Source organism: Schistocerca nitens, chromosome 1, assembly GCF_023898315.1.
Source record: "Schistocerca nitens isolate TAMUIC-IGC-003100 chromosome 1, iqSchNite1.1, whole genome shotgun sequence".
Lineage (NCBI taxonomy): Eukaryota > Metazoa > Arthropoda > Insecta > Orthoptera > Acrididae > Schistocerca > Schistocerca nitens.
This window is the reverse complement of record NC_064614.1, coordinates 251,273,874-251,290,646: the sequence shown is the minus strand read 5'-3', so window position 1 is coordinate 251,290,646 and position 16,773 is coordinate 251,273,874. Positions and strand designations below refer to the sequence as shown.

At 38.3% G+C, this 16,773-nt stretch overlaps 1 protein-coding gene across 1 annotated transcript in view; it reads right to left on the bottom strand.

The window, feature by feature from the left end:
- Positions 1–16,773, bottom strand: part of LOC126247297 (NEDD8 ultimate buster 1-like) — a 127,367-nt gene that overhangs the window by 99,091 nt on the left and 11,503 nt on the right. The window contains exon 3 of the mRNA XM_049948467.1: positions 2,578–2,698. Within this exon, the coding sequence (XP_049804424.1) occupies positions 2,578–2,698 (121 nt within the window). The remainder of the gene's footprint in view (positions 1–2,577; positions 2,699–16,773) is intronic.

The window sequence follows — 16,773 nt, the reverse complement described above, 5'->3', positions numbered from 1 at the left end:
GTGGACACCATAGAATCAACTTTTACATTGTTTCTTAGGAAGAACATGGTTGATGACATACTAAAGGGGACTAACAAAGAGTGAAGTCCTGTTTACAGTAGTAGATGGAATCCAATAGATGCTGCAGCAAACTGAAGCACTTTATCGGTGCCATGATCCTAGCAGGTGCTTACAAGGCCCATAATGAAGCAATTGTGCATCCATGGAATAAAGATGATGGTAGATCCATTTTCAGTGAAGAAATGGCTGAAAATATTTTTACTTAAATTTCAAGATGTATGAGATTCGACAACATGGATGCAAGATGTCACAACCATGCTTCTAACAAGCTGGCTCCCATCAAATATCTGAAATGTGGGTAATGACATTCCAGATGCTTATGTTCCTTACAGCAATGTAACAATTGATGAACAACTTATGACATTTGGTGATAGATGCCCATTACAGCAATATACTCCTTCAAAACCAGACCTGAAGATATTGCTGTATGTGATAGTGCAACATTTTACATTCTCAATCTTCACTTTTACATTGGTTGACAATAAAATGAATCATATGAAGTTGGTCCAGGCAAGATAGTTGCTTTAGATACGGTGGAAGGCTTACAAAATGGTTGCAGAAATTTAATAGCTGACAATTTTTTCACAAACCTTATTTTGGCAGGAGCACTTTTGAAAATCGATCTTAAACTTTTTGCAATAATTAGAAGAAATAAAGGAGAACTACCAGAAGTTTTCACTGAGACCAAAGGTCAAGTCAAATTTCATGTTCAGTTTCCAAGAGCATGCATCAATGGTTTCATATTGTTCAAAAGAGGGCAAAGTTGTAACTCTATGCAGTACAAACACATTCAATGAAGTGAGAGGTCATGAAGAAACCAAGCCAATGATGAATCTAGATTATAAAAAAGTAAAGAGCAGATGAAAAAACATAGTACCCCTAAACTATAATACTTCTCAGTCATAGTTGGAATCAGCAAACTCGTGCAAATACCTGGGTGTAAGACTTTGTAGGGATGTGAAATGGAATGATCACACAGGCTTAGTCGTGGGTAAAACAGGTGGTAGGCTTCAGTTGATTGGTAGAATACTGGGGAAGTGCAATCAGCCTACAAAGAGACTACTTACAAATTACTCATCTCGCTCATTCTAGAATACTTCTCAGGTGTGTGGGACCTATACCAAATAGAACTCACATGGGATATTGAACACACACAGAGAAGGGCAGCACAAATGGTCACTCCGTGAGAGTGTGTCATAGATATGCTGAATAAACTGAACTGGCAGATTCGAAGGTAGCTGTAAACTATACTGAGAAAGGTCTGCTAACAAAATTTCAAAAACCAGCTTAAAACAATGACTCTAGGAATATACTATAATCTCCTATGTAATGCTAACAAAGGGATTGTCAGGACAAGATTCTAATCACAGCACATGCAGAGGCATTCAAACAATCATTCTTCCCATGCTCCATGCATGAATGGAGCAGGAGGAAAACTTAATAACTGGTACAATGGGATGTACCCTTTGCCATGCACATCATGGTGATTTGCAGAGTATAGATGCAGATGTAGACATTGATGTTGAAAGCAACTCACTGGTAGAAAATTACACAACATTAATAAAATATTAAATAGAACACTCTTGACCACATAGAAACACTGTTATTTAAAACCATTAATGAATAAAAGTGTGATGAAGAATGTTCTATATAATATTTTATTACTGTTGTAATCACCACTATGTCTCATATGTTTATAAAAATTAGACAATACTAGTTCCCTAGTACTTCCATCAACCCCACAGACGAAAATAGGAGGCCAGTGTCCATTCTGCGAAAGATCTGTGGATAGAAACACATCGTAAGTGTTCAAAATGTGTGTGTATGTGTGTAAAAGCCACTCAGCAATTTCTTGCCTTAAATGCAAGGCCTTATAATTGTCACTTTGGAATGTGACCACAAATATCTGTAATGTCATCAGAACTGTATATAACTTTTACTGAAATAAATTATAAAAAGAAATTTTGCATTTTCATTTGCATTCATGCCACTATCACCATGTTCTTGAAGAAGGAAAATGGAATGTGACTACTTTCAACACTTACTAAAAATTATGCTTAATAGAAAACATATTGTATTGGGATCACCAGAGATCCCAGCAGTACTTAGTGTAACAAAATACACTTGGTATTAGGAGGGTTGTATGGCTACTGGTTAAGAGATTAACTAAGATATATTTACACAAGATTTTTATGTGGATGGTTGCAAATCCACAATACAAGGACTCACTTTCAACCAGAGCAACCATTCAAGGTCTGTGGCTTGGTTTTATAGCATTAAGTGCCATTAGCAGATCCAACTAGGTTTACTGCTGCTACAGAATAATAAACAATAATAAACACTGTGGAACTCTACCTAAGTTTTGCTATCTACTCCTCATACAGTCATGCATGCATAGTTGTTCAGAAAATATCTGCTTCAACATCTTCCAAATTTCGTATCAACACATATTTAGTTCATGTTGCAAATTTTACTAACAGGAGTGTAAATATTATTTATAAATATCTTTTGTCGTACCTTTATCTCTGCAGGAGTCCGTTCAAGCAGCAGGCACAATAACATGGATCCATTCTGAAGGCTTTGTTCACTCAGTACACGATTTTCTTGTATGATACGACCATTGGATATAAGCTTCAATCTAAAAAAAATTTAATAAAAAAGATAAGTTAGTGCAGGACTTCTGCAGGTTCTTATAGATATAATTATTTACTCCCAATTGCCTGACAAATTTAATATCACAGAATACAAGTTTTTGATATTAAGAGTTTTTCTGTATTATAATGTTTCACAATAACATTAACAAAAACCTGCCATAACATCAAATGTAGGGAAAGTTAAACAACCAGGGCCTAGTACAGTGAGCTCCAATGACAGAAATCTAAATGCAATTATATCCGGTATCATCTTCATCAGGAAAGAACCTCAAAACAAAGAATAGTGATGTTCAATATTGAAAGATTAAATGATCTTGTCATCAATACCTAGCACAGGATGGTGACAAACTTTAGGACACCCAACATTCTGCCTACAATAAAAGACACAGAAACAAAAGTGATTAAAATGGTAAACTTTAGGTAAGGTAAATATTAAACTTATTCCAGAAACACACACACACACACACACACACACACACACACACACACACACACACACACACACACACAATAAACAAACAAACAGCAACAAATGAAAATTTACTTCTACCAGTTCTCAGAACCTATGATAAAACAAGAAAAATGGCAACACAGAAAAGAAGTATACTGTGCTGAGGAAAATACATATGGCTGGTTGACTGCTAAAAATAGACGAGATAGCCACCTGAAAACACATTAAAATTGTCAACCTAAAAGCCTCGAGCCCAGTCAACACTCAAAATTTTAAATGCATGTGATACTAGACTCATTGCCAGTTAAAACAGAGGGCACGTTCCACTGAAAAATGCTGTTTTCTCTCATCGTAATGTGAAAGAGTCTGCTAACAACTGGCTTACTGAAATACACAGACTACAGGCACCACGGACAAACACGTCATCCTGCCTAAGTAAAAAGCCACATATATGGAGGCTATGCCCAACATGGAGGTATACGACTTTAAAGCACTTTGACTGGAAGGAGAATCCCTGCTGGATTACTGTTTTTCCTATCCTCAACTTGCTGTCTATCACTTGGAGTCACTCTTTCTTCCAATATTTTATGACCTTCTGATCCAGCTATGAGATGGAAGCTCGCATGGAAACGGCAGACTGTTAAACTCCCATCATCTCAATAGTCCTTCTTGACTGCTTTATCAGCTTCCTTACTTCCCCATACACCCATTTGTCTCAGTACCCAGCAAATTGTCACCTAATTTCATCCCTTCTCTTGTCACAACAGAATGGAGTACTCCACATTCCAGACCATTTTCTGGTCTGAGTACACTTGAAGAAGCACTGGATCTCACAAAATGATTCAGAAAATGTGTGAAATTTCTTACTTGGTTACAGCACTTCATAAGCAGTGCTATCAACATTGCCAATGACTAAGAATTGTACACAGTGAATAAACCCGGTAAATGGATCCTGTAGACTACACCAAGGAAAAAAACTGAAAAGCCCAATGAGACACCATTGTTTTAACTTGTGGAAGTACATGATGTTGAAACGTTGGTGCACATCTGGTATTAGTAAACAAAGATCAGCAGACATCATCATGGTGCACTTTATTTTCTAAATTTCATCAAGCCTAAAATTTTAAGTTCCCTAACAAGACAAGATTGTTATTTACACTAAACTTGGTGTGAAGCAATAACAACAGCCAGTAACACCAATAGGGGTTGTTGTCCACAAACTGGGGGAAGTGAAATAATATATGTTATGAAATGCAGACACTTCAGGTACAGCATAAATTTTAAATGCTTATCACACTATAAGGTGCTGTAACCCATGGCATCTCATCATATGCAACACAGAGAATGGGAAGAAAGGTGGTCCTACAATATCTTGCAGCCAATCTCACTTCTTGCTGACTGCATGCAGGTATATCGTATGGCAGATCTATATAATGTGCAACCATCATATCCATATCTCTCTCTCTCTCTCTCTCTCTCTCTCTCTCTCTCTCTCTCTCTCTCTCTCGACATACAGACCTATTTTGCATTCTTTCACTCACTCAACATTGTTCAACAGGTTAATTTTTTGGGGCACTGCAGTAGGGTCAAAGCGTCTTTATTCTCCGAAAGTATATAGTATGAATTTAATGAAAGTCGATAACCAAACTTCTGTAAGAAGTATCTTCCAAAGCCATGGAATTCTTATCCTCACATGCCAATATGTTTCCTCCCTCATAGTATCTGTGGTAATTGATAAAAGTCAATTTAGGATGAACTGTGGCATTCACAACAGCAATATATGAAATAATTTCAACTTAGACTGTGTGTTCCTAGCTAAGGTTCAGAAAGTTTTTTTATAGTCTGATGCAAAAGGTAATCGGTTATTGGTACAAACTGGAAATCTAGCATGTAATGTAGCATAAAATGTAGAATTTCCCAAAGTAAAGAGACAAGAAAGGCTGCAAGATCAAACACAGTGGATTACCAGCAAAATTCTAGAACAGTGAAGGAAGCTGCAGGATCTGAGACAGATGGGTGAAGCTGAAAACTATAAAGTGTTAAAAAAGAAGTATAGAAAAACAATAAGAGAAGCAAAAGCAAGAGCAACTGACACCACCATAACAAACTCAAAAAACAAGGCAAAGGCAGCTTGGAATGCAATTAATACTGAAAGAAAGGAAAAAGATGGGTCAAACAAAGAAGAAGATATTAGGTCAATTAAAATAGATCTTTCACAGATGGTATGGAAATAGCAAACATGCTGAATAATAACTATATCACTGTAGTGGAATACTTAAACTTGGAAAGAAATAGTCAAAAACAGAAGAGCATTAAGGTACCAAAAAGATCATGTAGTACTATGTTTTTAAGACCAGTCACGGAAGATGAACTACAGAAAACTATACAGAAACTAAAGTCCAAGAAATCAGATGGTGGTGATGAAATATCAAATCATGTAATAAAGCTAGTAAGTGAGCAAATAATAACACCACTGCTGAACATAGCAAACTGTTCTTTCAGAAATAGAATTTTTCCAGAAAAACTGAAGATAACGAAGGTGGTGTCAGTGTACAAGAAAGGGGATAAGGACGACCCCAACAACTACAGACCAGTTTCACTTCTATCCGGTTTCTCGAAAATCCTAGAAATTCTTATGTATACCAGATTAGTTAATTATTTGGACAAACATAACATTCTCATACCCTCAGAACATGGTTTCAGAAAGGGTAAATCTACAGAATAAGCAAATGCCAGTCTAACAGAATACATTTTCCAATCCTTAGATGAAAAAAAAGTTTGTCTCTGCAATGTTTCTGGATCTTTCAAAAGCATTTGACATCATTGACCATGAAATGCTGATACAAAAATTAGGCAACTATGGCATTCGAGAGCACCCAGGTGAATGGATAAAAATCATACTTGTGCAACAGCAAGCAGTATGTATCATTAGGAAACTCATAACAATCAGAAATCAAACCCGGCCATTGTTATTTAATCTGTTTGTTAATGATATAGGTGTTGAGGAGGAAGAAAAGAAAATACTGTATGCTGATGACATGACAATACTAAATAGTGACCAAAATAAGGAACAGCTTTAGAGAAGAGCATACATATCTGCAAATGTCAATGGCTGTTGGGAAATGAACTGGTTATAAATCTAAAAAAGATTATGTATGTAGTGTTTAAAAATAAGGAGAATGCTGTAGACATGGATTTAGAGGTTGATGGACCAAGGCTGGAAGAAGTAGAATCTGCTAGTCTTACGCATTCTTGTAGATAATGAACTGAAATGGAAAAAACATTAATAATGTCTGTAAGAAACTGAGCTCTGTCATAGTCTTAATGATGCAGCTACCACAGTGTTCAGACAAGAACCTTCTGCGTACAGTGTATCATGGACTTTTCGAACCATACAGTATGGAGTGACTGTGTGGGTAAACTCATACAAACAAGAGACAAAACGAGTGTTCACATTACACACTAACACACGCACGCGCACACAGTTATGGCAGTTTTGTACTGTCGTCTAAGAAGTAATACTGCTTAACTGACTGCTCTAGTTTTTCGAATTTCTGCCAGCTGGCATACTTGATTCAGCACACCTATTGTTATGAAAATCATGAATTTTCAGTTCTTTATAATGAAAGTGATGCTGAAAGAATATTGTAAAGTTCAAAGATGACATGAATTATATATAATTACAAAATAATGAAATACCACACAACAGGAGTATCAGATGCCACCTGAGGCTGATTGCAGACTACGCTGATAGCTGTAGGCAGCAATGCCAGAAGATTAGTAAAATGTAGGAAAAGCAGTAGAGGATCTACAATTAGTGCAGTGGCTGACAGCTGTCAATCACTTTCAAAAACAAATCTGCACTTCAAAACACTACTTTTAAATGGGTAATGATATCCTTTTTAGTGATGCGATCATTCTACGAAAGACTGCCCATTTCCACCAGCTGAATCTCTAATTCAAAACAGCTTTCCAATATGAAAAGGGAAACATGATAAAGTACCATGGCTCTGAACACTTTTGAATTTATGTAGTAAATTGACAGTCACTTGCTAAGTATTGTTTCTTCAATGATACACTGTGCCTGTTAACTGTTTGGGTAGTTACAACAGGGCCAGAGTGATCAATATCGAACCATCATCTTCAATGTCAGAATCACAAACATTTTCACCCTTGTTACCAGGCTTGAAAGTCTTATCTCCGATTTCAGGTATCATATGCTGCTCCACTTGCTATTAGCTTCCCCAACATCTGATGTTTGGCCACTTACTCGTGCGGCAAATTTGCCAGGGCCAGTGTATACTATTGCCCACTCATCTAGCTACTGACAGCCACTCTGCTTATGTATAGGTTGGTTTGCTGGTAGGATGGATGATTAAAGGGACCAAACTATTACATCATCAGTCCCTTTAGTCCCTTTCGCCTCAATCAGACAGATCTACATGACCGTACATCGAAGATGGCCTACTGCGCAAAACCCAGAGTAAGAAAACATAAGGTCTACCAAATATCAACAAAGGCTAGATAAGGGACAAAAAAGAAGATAGGCAGGCGAGGTGTCCCATTTAGGGAGCAGCCAGATGCTCCTGAAAACAGAGTGCAATGAGGGGATATATAACCCCCTCCCACGCTACTTACCACATGTAACACAGTCAGAAATTGCCTAGGAAAGACTAGCAACACAGACAGGGCGAGAGAAGCACAGACAGACAACAGACGAACAAGTCAAAAAGACCACGCGAGAGCAGGAAGGAAGTGCAAAAGAGTAGGTAGGGTGAGGGTCCGGAATGGATCACCAAATCCAGACTGCTGCAGCCTGGTCTGGGCACAGGAGGCAACAGAGTGTTCTGTCAACTGCTCAATGAGGTTACCGTATTTACTTGAATCTAAGCCGCACTCGAATCTAAGGTGCACCTGAAAAATGAGACTAAAAAAAAAGGAAAAAAAAAATTCCCAAATCTAAGCCGCACCTGAAATTTGAGACTCGAAATTCAAGGGGAGAGGGAAGTTTTAGGCCGCACCTCCAAATCGAAACAAAGTTGATCCATTGTAATATGAGACACAATTTAGGTCGAATGAATGATGATACCGCTACAGGAGTTTGGTTCGAGTCGTAAGCTTGGCAGTTAAGCTTTACCAGGTAGCCATTGCTATGCGTCAGGCACTCCGTCCGTATTTATACGGATACCCTTCCTTTTTCACGTGCTTCGTCTGGTTTGAATCGATTGCTTATTTTGCTTTGATCTGATAAGTGCCGTTTTATAAACTGCGTATGATAGAACATGTTCTGAATGAGAGCTAGGCGAAAATTTTTCTCCATTTGAAAATCTTTGCGGCCGCTTCTTTAGTACATCAAATTCTGCACAGAAATTAGTCATCTTCGATTTAAAAATCTAGTCTGTTGCCGTGCTTCATTTCTGACTGTATCACTATTAGGCATAAGAATAATACGAATATAAACATGACACCATACGTATATTCTTCCGCGTTTTCTGTTGTCTCACTCCAGTTTCGTAGTTTATTAGGCAGACAGGATTTAAATGAGATAGCAGCAAACATGAAAGAATACATGGCAAAATGATTATATTGGTATTATTCTTATGGTGAAGAGAATACTGCAGGTGATTCACATTTCATCAGGTTCCTATTAGCAACAATCTCTTCTCACAGGGAGGAAAAAGTTCAGAACGTGGAGTTGGCCATATTGACAAACATCCCAAACAGTCTCGCCAGTCGGATTTTCGTAGTACATTTAAATTCTGCTACATTCGAAGATGAACAATACGGAATTTGTATTTACTTCGTTGGATAATGTATGAGAATGTAGTGGTCGAAACTCGGGGCGGAGAAAAAAAAGCTCGTCTTCCACCCCCCCCCCTTTTTTTTTTTGACGCTGATGTTTTGGCGCCAGTATTTATCTTTGTGTCTGCAAAGCATGCCTGTGCAGTACCACATATATTCGACGGCAGAAGTTAGTTGTGGCAGCACCTACCTTTTTCAGAACTTCCGCTAGCTTTGCACTCGATTCTAAGCCGCAGGCGGTTTTTTGGATTACAAAAACCGGAAAAAAAGTGCGGCTTATATTCGAGTAAATACAGTAAGTGGCCCCCCCTTAAAGAGTGGTGAAAGCCCCCTTCACGCATAAAATGTAAAACTAAGTCAGCCGCTGAGACCCGTCGCTTAACACCAGGGGTAGCGAGTCCGGGATATTAACAGTCCACTGCAGGTCTTCCATAAGCTGATGTCTTGGTTCAGGTCAGTGCTAGTTCACTTTAGACCTGTCACATTGGTCTGTAATTGGTCTGGAGGTTGCAGGTTAGCTGTGAATGTCCTTCTGGTTGAATTTCCTAACTGCGCTGGATTTTTCTGATGCTTTCTCATCCTCCCTTTATCCTGCTTCGCAAGTGGTTACAAAAGAAATTACAGCGAGCTACTTCACCATTATGCAGACCACAGCTAGCAGACAAAAGCAGTGCATAATTTTTGTAGCAAATCTACAGGGACTACCAGTACTTGCTAGCAGATCTTGGCTCACATTGGCACCATTTGCAATGTGATTTGGCTCTTGGCATTTGTTATACTGTAGTAAAAGTTGAGACTTTTTTTGGGGATGTTCTCACTACTGAGATGACTTGATGTTTCCGCAGCCAAGAGATTTCACCTCAATCTAGAGTGTGCAAGCCACTATCCACTGTCTCTTAATCAGGGTGAAGAGGACAGCATTATCTGGTCAATCTGCTGCTCTCAATACCACATGAGTGATATACCTTCCCTGACTGTCTTTACACTGATGATCCACAGCAGACCCCTATATATGACCCTCATTGTTGCTGCTTTTAGTGATGTTGCTAACAGCTCTGGAGAGGGGACTAGATAGACAAGTAGACAGCAACAAACCTGTGAGAGGTTTGCATCCATAAATGCATGGTCCATTTTGTGGAAAGAAGACTGCCAATGTCCAAGGAGTCAATGCCTAACTCAATGGTGGCACTATCGCTCAGATCCTTGAAGAATTCTGATCAGTGAGTACAAAGCAGCAGAAAAACCATTCCAATGGTTCTGGATGATTTGTTGTCGATTAATGACTACATGCTGCTGATCCTTCGTCTGGAAATAGTTTGCTAATTTGTCTTCACCCACAGGGTTCAAATGGTTCAAATGGCTCTGAGCACTATGAGACTTAACATCTACGGTCATCAGTCCCCTAGAACTTAGAACTACTTAAACCTAACCAACCTAAGGACATCACACAACACCCGGTCATCACGAGGCAGAGAAAATCCCTGACCCCGCCGGGAATCGAACCCGGGAACCCAGGCACGGGAAGCGAGAATGCTACTGCACGACAGCGAGCTGCGGACTCACCCACAGGGAAATCATACAAGTTATATTCACGTCCAGCAACAGTCTACTTCAAACTGTGCACACGTAAGCCCTCAATTACTCTTTCTCAACATTACTCATATCAGACAATTGAGCAAGCCTCGCTGCAGATACAGAATATTTTAATTACAAAGCTTGCAAAGCAAGAAGTCTGCTGTATAACCATAGAAAGAAAAATTTTGCAAAGATCTCAGCTACATGGATGGTTTGTTTAATGACATTTTTAAATTTCATGTTACACTTCTAGTTCTGTAGGACAAACTGAAGAGTAAATCTACATGGTCTTGAAACGCATCTGTACGTGAAATTAACACAAATAGGCAAAATAAAATGCAGACAAATCCTATGAAGATGACAAACTGCAACTGTATATTACCATAATCAACAAAATACCACAGTAATTAGCTTAAATTCTTTCTCTGAACTTCCTGACACAATAGGAGTGATTCAAAAGAAAATTCTTCAGTTTACACTTGAATGTGTAAGGATTACCGCTACATTTTTAAAAGTTTTGTAGAGCCAACTGAAAATGGACGCAGCAGAATACTGCATGCCTTTCTGTACAAGTGTCTAGATGATGTAATCCACATGCAGATAGGATTTCTACATAGCATTACCACAGTAAAAGCTGCCAATTCTTGGAAAAAAAGCTCATATTGTTAACAAACAACAATATTAAACAAACCAATCAATTACTGATAAGATTATTTAACTAGATAGATAAAAAATCTACTCACCAAGTGGCGGCAGAACACAGAAATACAAAGGGAGACTTACTGTATGGGATGAGAAGCAAGTCTTTCCTTCTCAACCCGTACGATAAGTCTCCCCTGACCCTCGGTTCTGGGTGACTTTCCCAAAATTGCTCCTTTTCCTAGACATCTCCAGTCCTTTTTCTTCACCCTTCTTCTTTTCCCCTCAACCCTTCTGCCTGAAGGAGGAGCCACCAGCTCCGAAAGCTTGTTGCTCACAACAGTCGGCTATGTGTGTGTTCTGCTGCCGCTTGGTGAATAAATGTTTTTAAACTATCCAATTAAATAATACTAAAGAAAATATATATTGAGAGGCCAATTTCAAATTTCCTGACTCCTCAAAAAGATTAACAAGAGTTTCACAAACTTATACCACCTAATGCGCAAGCTGTCCATTTCTGAGCCAAAAATATCATTTTTGAATGGGAAGACTTACTCCAGCATATAATACCATATATCATAAGCAAAGGAGACTAACTTTGTGTTGGACCCTCACTTATTACAGATACAGTTCTGATGGTAAATATAGCAGCATTCAGTTTTAGAACACGATCCTGAACATGGGCTTTCCATTACAATTTATCATCTATCTGAACACCAAGAAATCTGAATTATTCAGACTCACTAATCATATGCCCTTTCTATACAATCAAAATATCGTTCTTAGTTGAACTGTGTGTTAGAAACTGAATCTTACTGTGATGTAGCATCAATTTATTTTCTACAAGACATGAACTTACGTCTCTAACTGCGATGCGTGATACAACGCCCATGTCGCACTAAACATCCTTCACTACCAACCTAGTGTTATCAGCAAACAGAAATATTTTAGAATCATTATCCAACCCCCCCCCCCCCCCCCCCCCCCACACACACACAAACAGTGTGTCTCCTAAGAGTTGTCAGGGCACGTTTTCCAGGAGATATTTGGAATTACATTTTTGCATTGTAAAGTTGGAGTCAGCCCAAACAAATAGTGCACATCATGTCTTTCATGAGATGCCTAGTGTTGTTGGAAAACATTGGTTTGTTTCCCCATTACAAACAAAATGATTTTTAAAGTGTAATTTTGTGCGCCCAATTGACAGAGCAGTCCCCAATTAGTCTAGTGCAATACTTGTTTTATCGATATGTATTAACAGGGACTGTAAAACAAAGAATAAACAGCAATCCAGCAGCAACTCTGCAGCACTACATGCTTGGCGACAGCAGTGAGCACAGGCCAGGACTGTGCTGTCGCTGTTGGAGTACTGGTTATTCTTCGTGTTTCACTGGCCCTGTTAATACATATCAATAAAACAAACACTGCACTAGACTACTCTGAAAAGACTATTGAAAGAGCACATAAAATTTCACTTTAAAAATCATTTTGTTCGTAATGGGAAACAAACCAATGTTTACAATGACTGTGTGTTACATGAAAGATGTGATGAGCACTATTTGTTTGGGCTGACTCCAGCTACACGGTGCAAAGTCTAAATGCAAATATCTAATGAAAGACCAGAGAAAATGCACCTAACAATTCTTGGGAGAGACATCACATATATATGCCCCAATCAGATACCACCTCATGCCATTCTTACTGCTGTGGAGAATAACCTTTAATAACCTTTGGCTGCCTGTTCTTGAAGTATGAGAGGAAGCAGCTGTGAGCAACTCCTCTTATACAATAATGATCCAACTTCTGATAGTGTTTTCAGTTGTTAAGCCTCCTTTGAAACCAAAGTATGTTCGATAGCAAATTATATGAACTGAAATCGTTAATTACCTTTTGTACATACAGCCTTTTCAATAACATTTACAAAGACTGATGATAAAGAAATAGGTCTAAAAATTGTCTGCATTGTCCCTTTCTCCTTTTTTATAATGAAGTTCTACTACTGAGTATTTTCATCATTTGAAATCTGACCATTCCTAAAGGAAAAACTATAAATGTGGCTAAGTAGTGGGATAACATTTACAGCACAGTTCTTTAGTCTCCTACTAGACACATTATCCAGCCCGTGAGAGTTCTTAGTCTTCAGCTATTTAATTATCGAGTCAATCTGTCCCCTTGTCAGTATCATAGAGGCGAGTTTCAGATGGAAACCTTGAAAAGCCACTTTCTAAGAGTGTTATCTGATCCCCTGTAGAAACTACGTTTTTATTTAATTCATCTGCTATATTCAGAAAGTGATTGTCAAATACTATAGCCTACATACATTTGACTTATCAGTAAAGAAAACGTCTTTACTATGTATTGACTTTATATCCTCGATCTTGTGCTGTTGGCCATGTTTGGATGGTCATAAGTAACACTTTATGTAACTTATAGATACATCAAGTCAGAAGCAAAACAGGTTTTTCACTCCATAGTAATCAACACTGAGGAAGCCTTATCAATAATGTGAAATGCAAGTGGTAAAAAGCTTTCTTGATTTGCAGAACAATTACAATGGGGAAAATGGAACAATTAATTTGTCTCATGTGTAATTGTAAGTGGTTAACAGAGAATCAGTTTGCAAATAAGTGAAAAGATATTTAATGCTCAAGCGGACACTTTTATATACAATATGTGGCAATCATAAATAACACCATCTTTTACTGTTCGATTGATGTTTAGCAATTCCAAACCCGTATGTATTCCTTCACTAAAACAGTAATTAGTTTTGTTGTCATATGTCCAAGTGAGCAGCAGTAATACAAAACAGACAGTGCGCTAACTGAAGAAAATTTATGATCCATACAAGAAAATGATCCAGATTCCGAGCTAGCAGCACACTCTCACAATGAGGCAGTTATCTATGGGATAATTAGCAATCAAACAAACGGCTGGCAGGGATCTGATGCAGCTGTGTTGTTTAACGCTTTGAGTGGGTCATTATCGTAGGGTAACACTTGTATGCAGCAACAGACTGATAATGAAAAGTTTATTTTATTACTGGCTAATCAGACAGTGATTTGGCCCACGTAATGTATGTTTATTATTTAGTTAAACTAAGACTGAACATTCTGTGATTTTGCAATCATACATGTTCACCTTGGTAACAAAGACAGCTATTATTTACATGTGTACAAAGTGTGCTGTACTCCCACTCTATAGAGTTAAGAGCTGCATCTGATTCAATGTAATAAGAAGGTACAGACTGATTCTTATGTACAGATATTTTACAGTAAAGACTGATCCTTGCATAACCCTGAAGTTATCTAGTGAAGCCATGGCAAACCTCAGTTTTATATTCTAAGAGGGAATCTTAACTGCACACCTTCAGGGAAGTAAGAAAGAACATTAAGGCTTAATATTCCACACACAATGAGTTCATTAGAGATGGAGCACATGCTCAGATTAGGAAGGATATGTAAGGAAAGAGGCTATGTCATTTTCAAAGGAACCACTCTGATATTAGTCTTAAATGATTAAGAGAAGCCACAGAAAATCTAAATCTGGATGGCTGAACAGGACTTGGATCTATCAGCCTTCTAAACTCGAGTATAGTTTTTTACTAATGCACCACTGTGCTTGGTCTCACATTCACACACATTATCCTACTGTGCCATTTCATTTAGTCATTAATTGATGGCACTGTGATGACAAGTATAGAAGTTTCAGATTCAAGTAAAAGAAGAAATGTTCACCATAGCAACCTGACCAACAGGTGGAGCAGAAATTGTGGTGTACCGTTTCTCTTCACAGACTGTGAATCAATGTAACTTTCACTCTAATTCTGCATTACTTTATGAAATGAGGACACGTGGCATTTTTGGTTGTAAAACAAGGCTCATATGAGGGTAACAGATTCAGGAGACCCTACGACACATTTTTATAGCAATGTTTTGTGCATCAGCACTGAATTTGACAGTGTCTCTTTCTCAAATTCAGTATTCATTCCATAAAATGAAAAAGAATATATACAGTATGGGTGTCATTAATTCATTCACACACTGTGTTCAACAGATTCCATCATGAGAGATATATTTCACAGATTAACAGGTACACTCATTAGTCACTGACATGTTCCTCTTGCTGCTTAGCAAATCACTGACAAATCAGGGAATGGTAAACTATCTCCATTATGTTCTAAGAATGATTTGATATCACTTTGCATCCAAAGTACTTACTGAGTATGGAACTTCCCATTCATATACTATGTATTACATTTTGTGGAGTGAAAGCATATTTTAAATTTTATATCTGATTGTACAGATCGATCTAATGGAGGGTTCTGGTCTTTTTTAATGGACATCAGTATTAGCTCCAATAGAGATTATGTGGTATTAGTGATGTTCACATTGCCAGTGCTGCTGGCAATGTAATATGTGCTACAGCACAGAATAGTAAAGGGTAGAAATTAGAATAAAAGGTTATTAAAACTCTCTCACATTGCATCAGGCAAATTCAAATCATGACAGAGGCACAAGCAGGAAGCGAGCCATTATGTCACAAAATGATCAGGTTGACGACACTGTCTGCCAAGTAAGGAATAAGAATTCAGCAGAAAAGAGGATGGAAAACCAAAGGAAGTGACAAGCTGTTCATCAGCTCATAAGGCATGCTGCAAGAAAGACACATAGGGGGAGACAGACACAGCAGCTACCAGCCTGTAAGTGAATGTGGCAGAATAAAGAGGACACATTCGGTCATTAAAAATTGAGCTTTGCATCACAGCCTCATGCTAGCTCCCTTTAAACACTCCCGCCCTTGTCCTGTATTGATCGTTGGGACTGATGATATTCACAATAATAGCACTTGAATCCATGATTACAAAACTGTAATGAATCTATGTCCTACATGCTCCAGCACAGCCTATGAACTAGCCGAAAATGTACTCAAGATGATGGCCTTCACTGGATGAACTTCATGCTGCTCCCAACCTACCATCTATTGATTTAGAAACTGACTGTCTTCCAACAACACCTATTGCAGAGTGTTTCCAACACCAGCCTTCAATGCTGCAGCCAGCAACAGGGCCTCTTGTCATCCACATTTCTGTTCAACACTCAGGCGCCCTTAGGTGCTGAAACCTACCAAGGGGCATAGGGAGGAGATCAACCAACCACAGGACAACCAACACCAGGCAAATCGCAGATGGGTCATAGTAAAATATGGAATGAGACCGAGAACACTCTGCAGCCGGCGCAAGAACCACTTAGAGCTAGGCAGTCACTGTGCTGCCGGAGTTGGTGACACCATTTCCTGGGCATGCAAGTGCTGAGCTCACTTGATGGATGTCAGCTAGAATCTAACACACAGCTGAATTAGCTGTTGCCTCCTGTAAGGCATTCCTTACATCAGTGGTAATAGTGCTGCCAATTAACAGATCAATGAAGCGAAATGTCGATTTTTAATTACATTTTTAAAGTTTTCCTTTGATTCTCCCTCATAATATTTCAAATATGGTCTTTATTTTATATTCAGAAACTAAATATTTTTCTTATCTAGTTAGTAGTTAAGACATACAACCCAGTAACTTTTGGGGTAATACATTTATTCAAT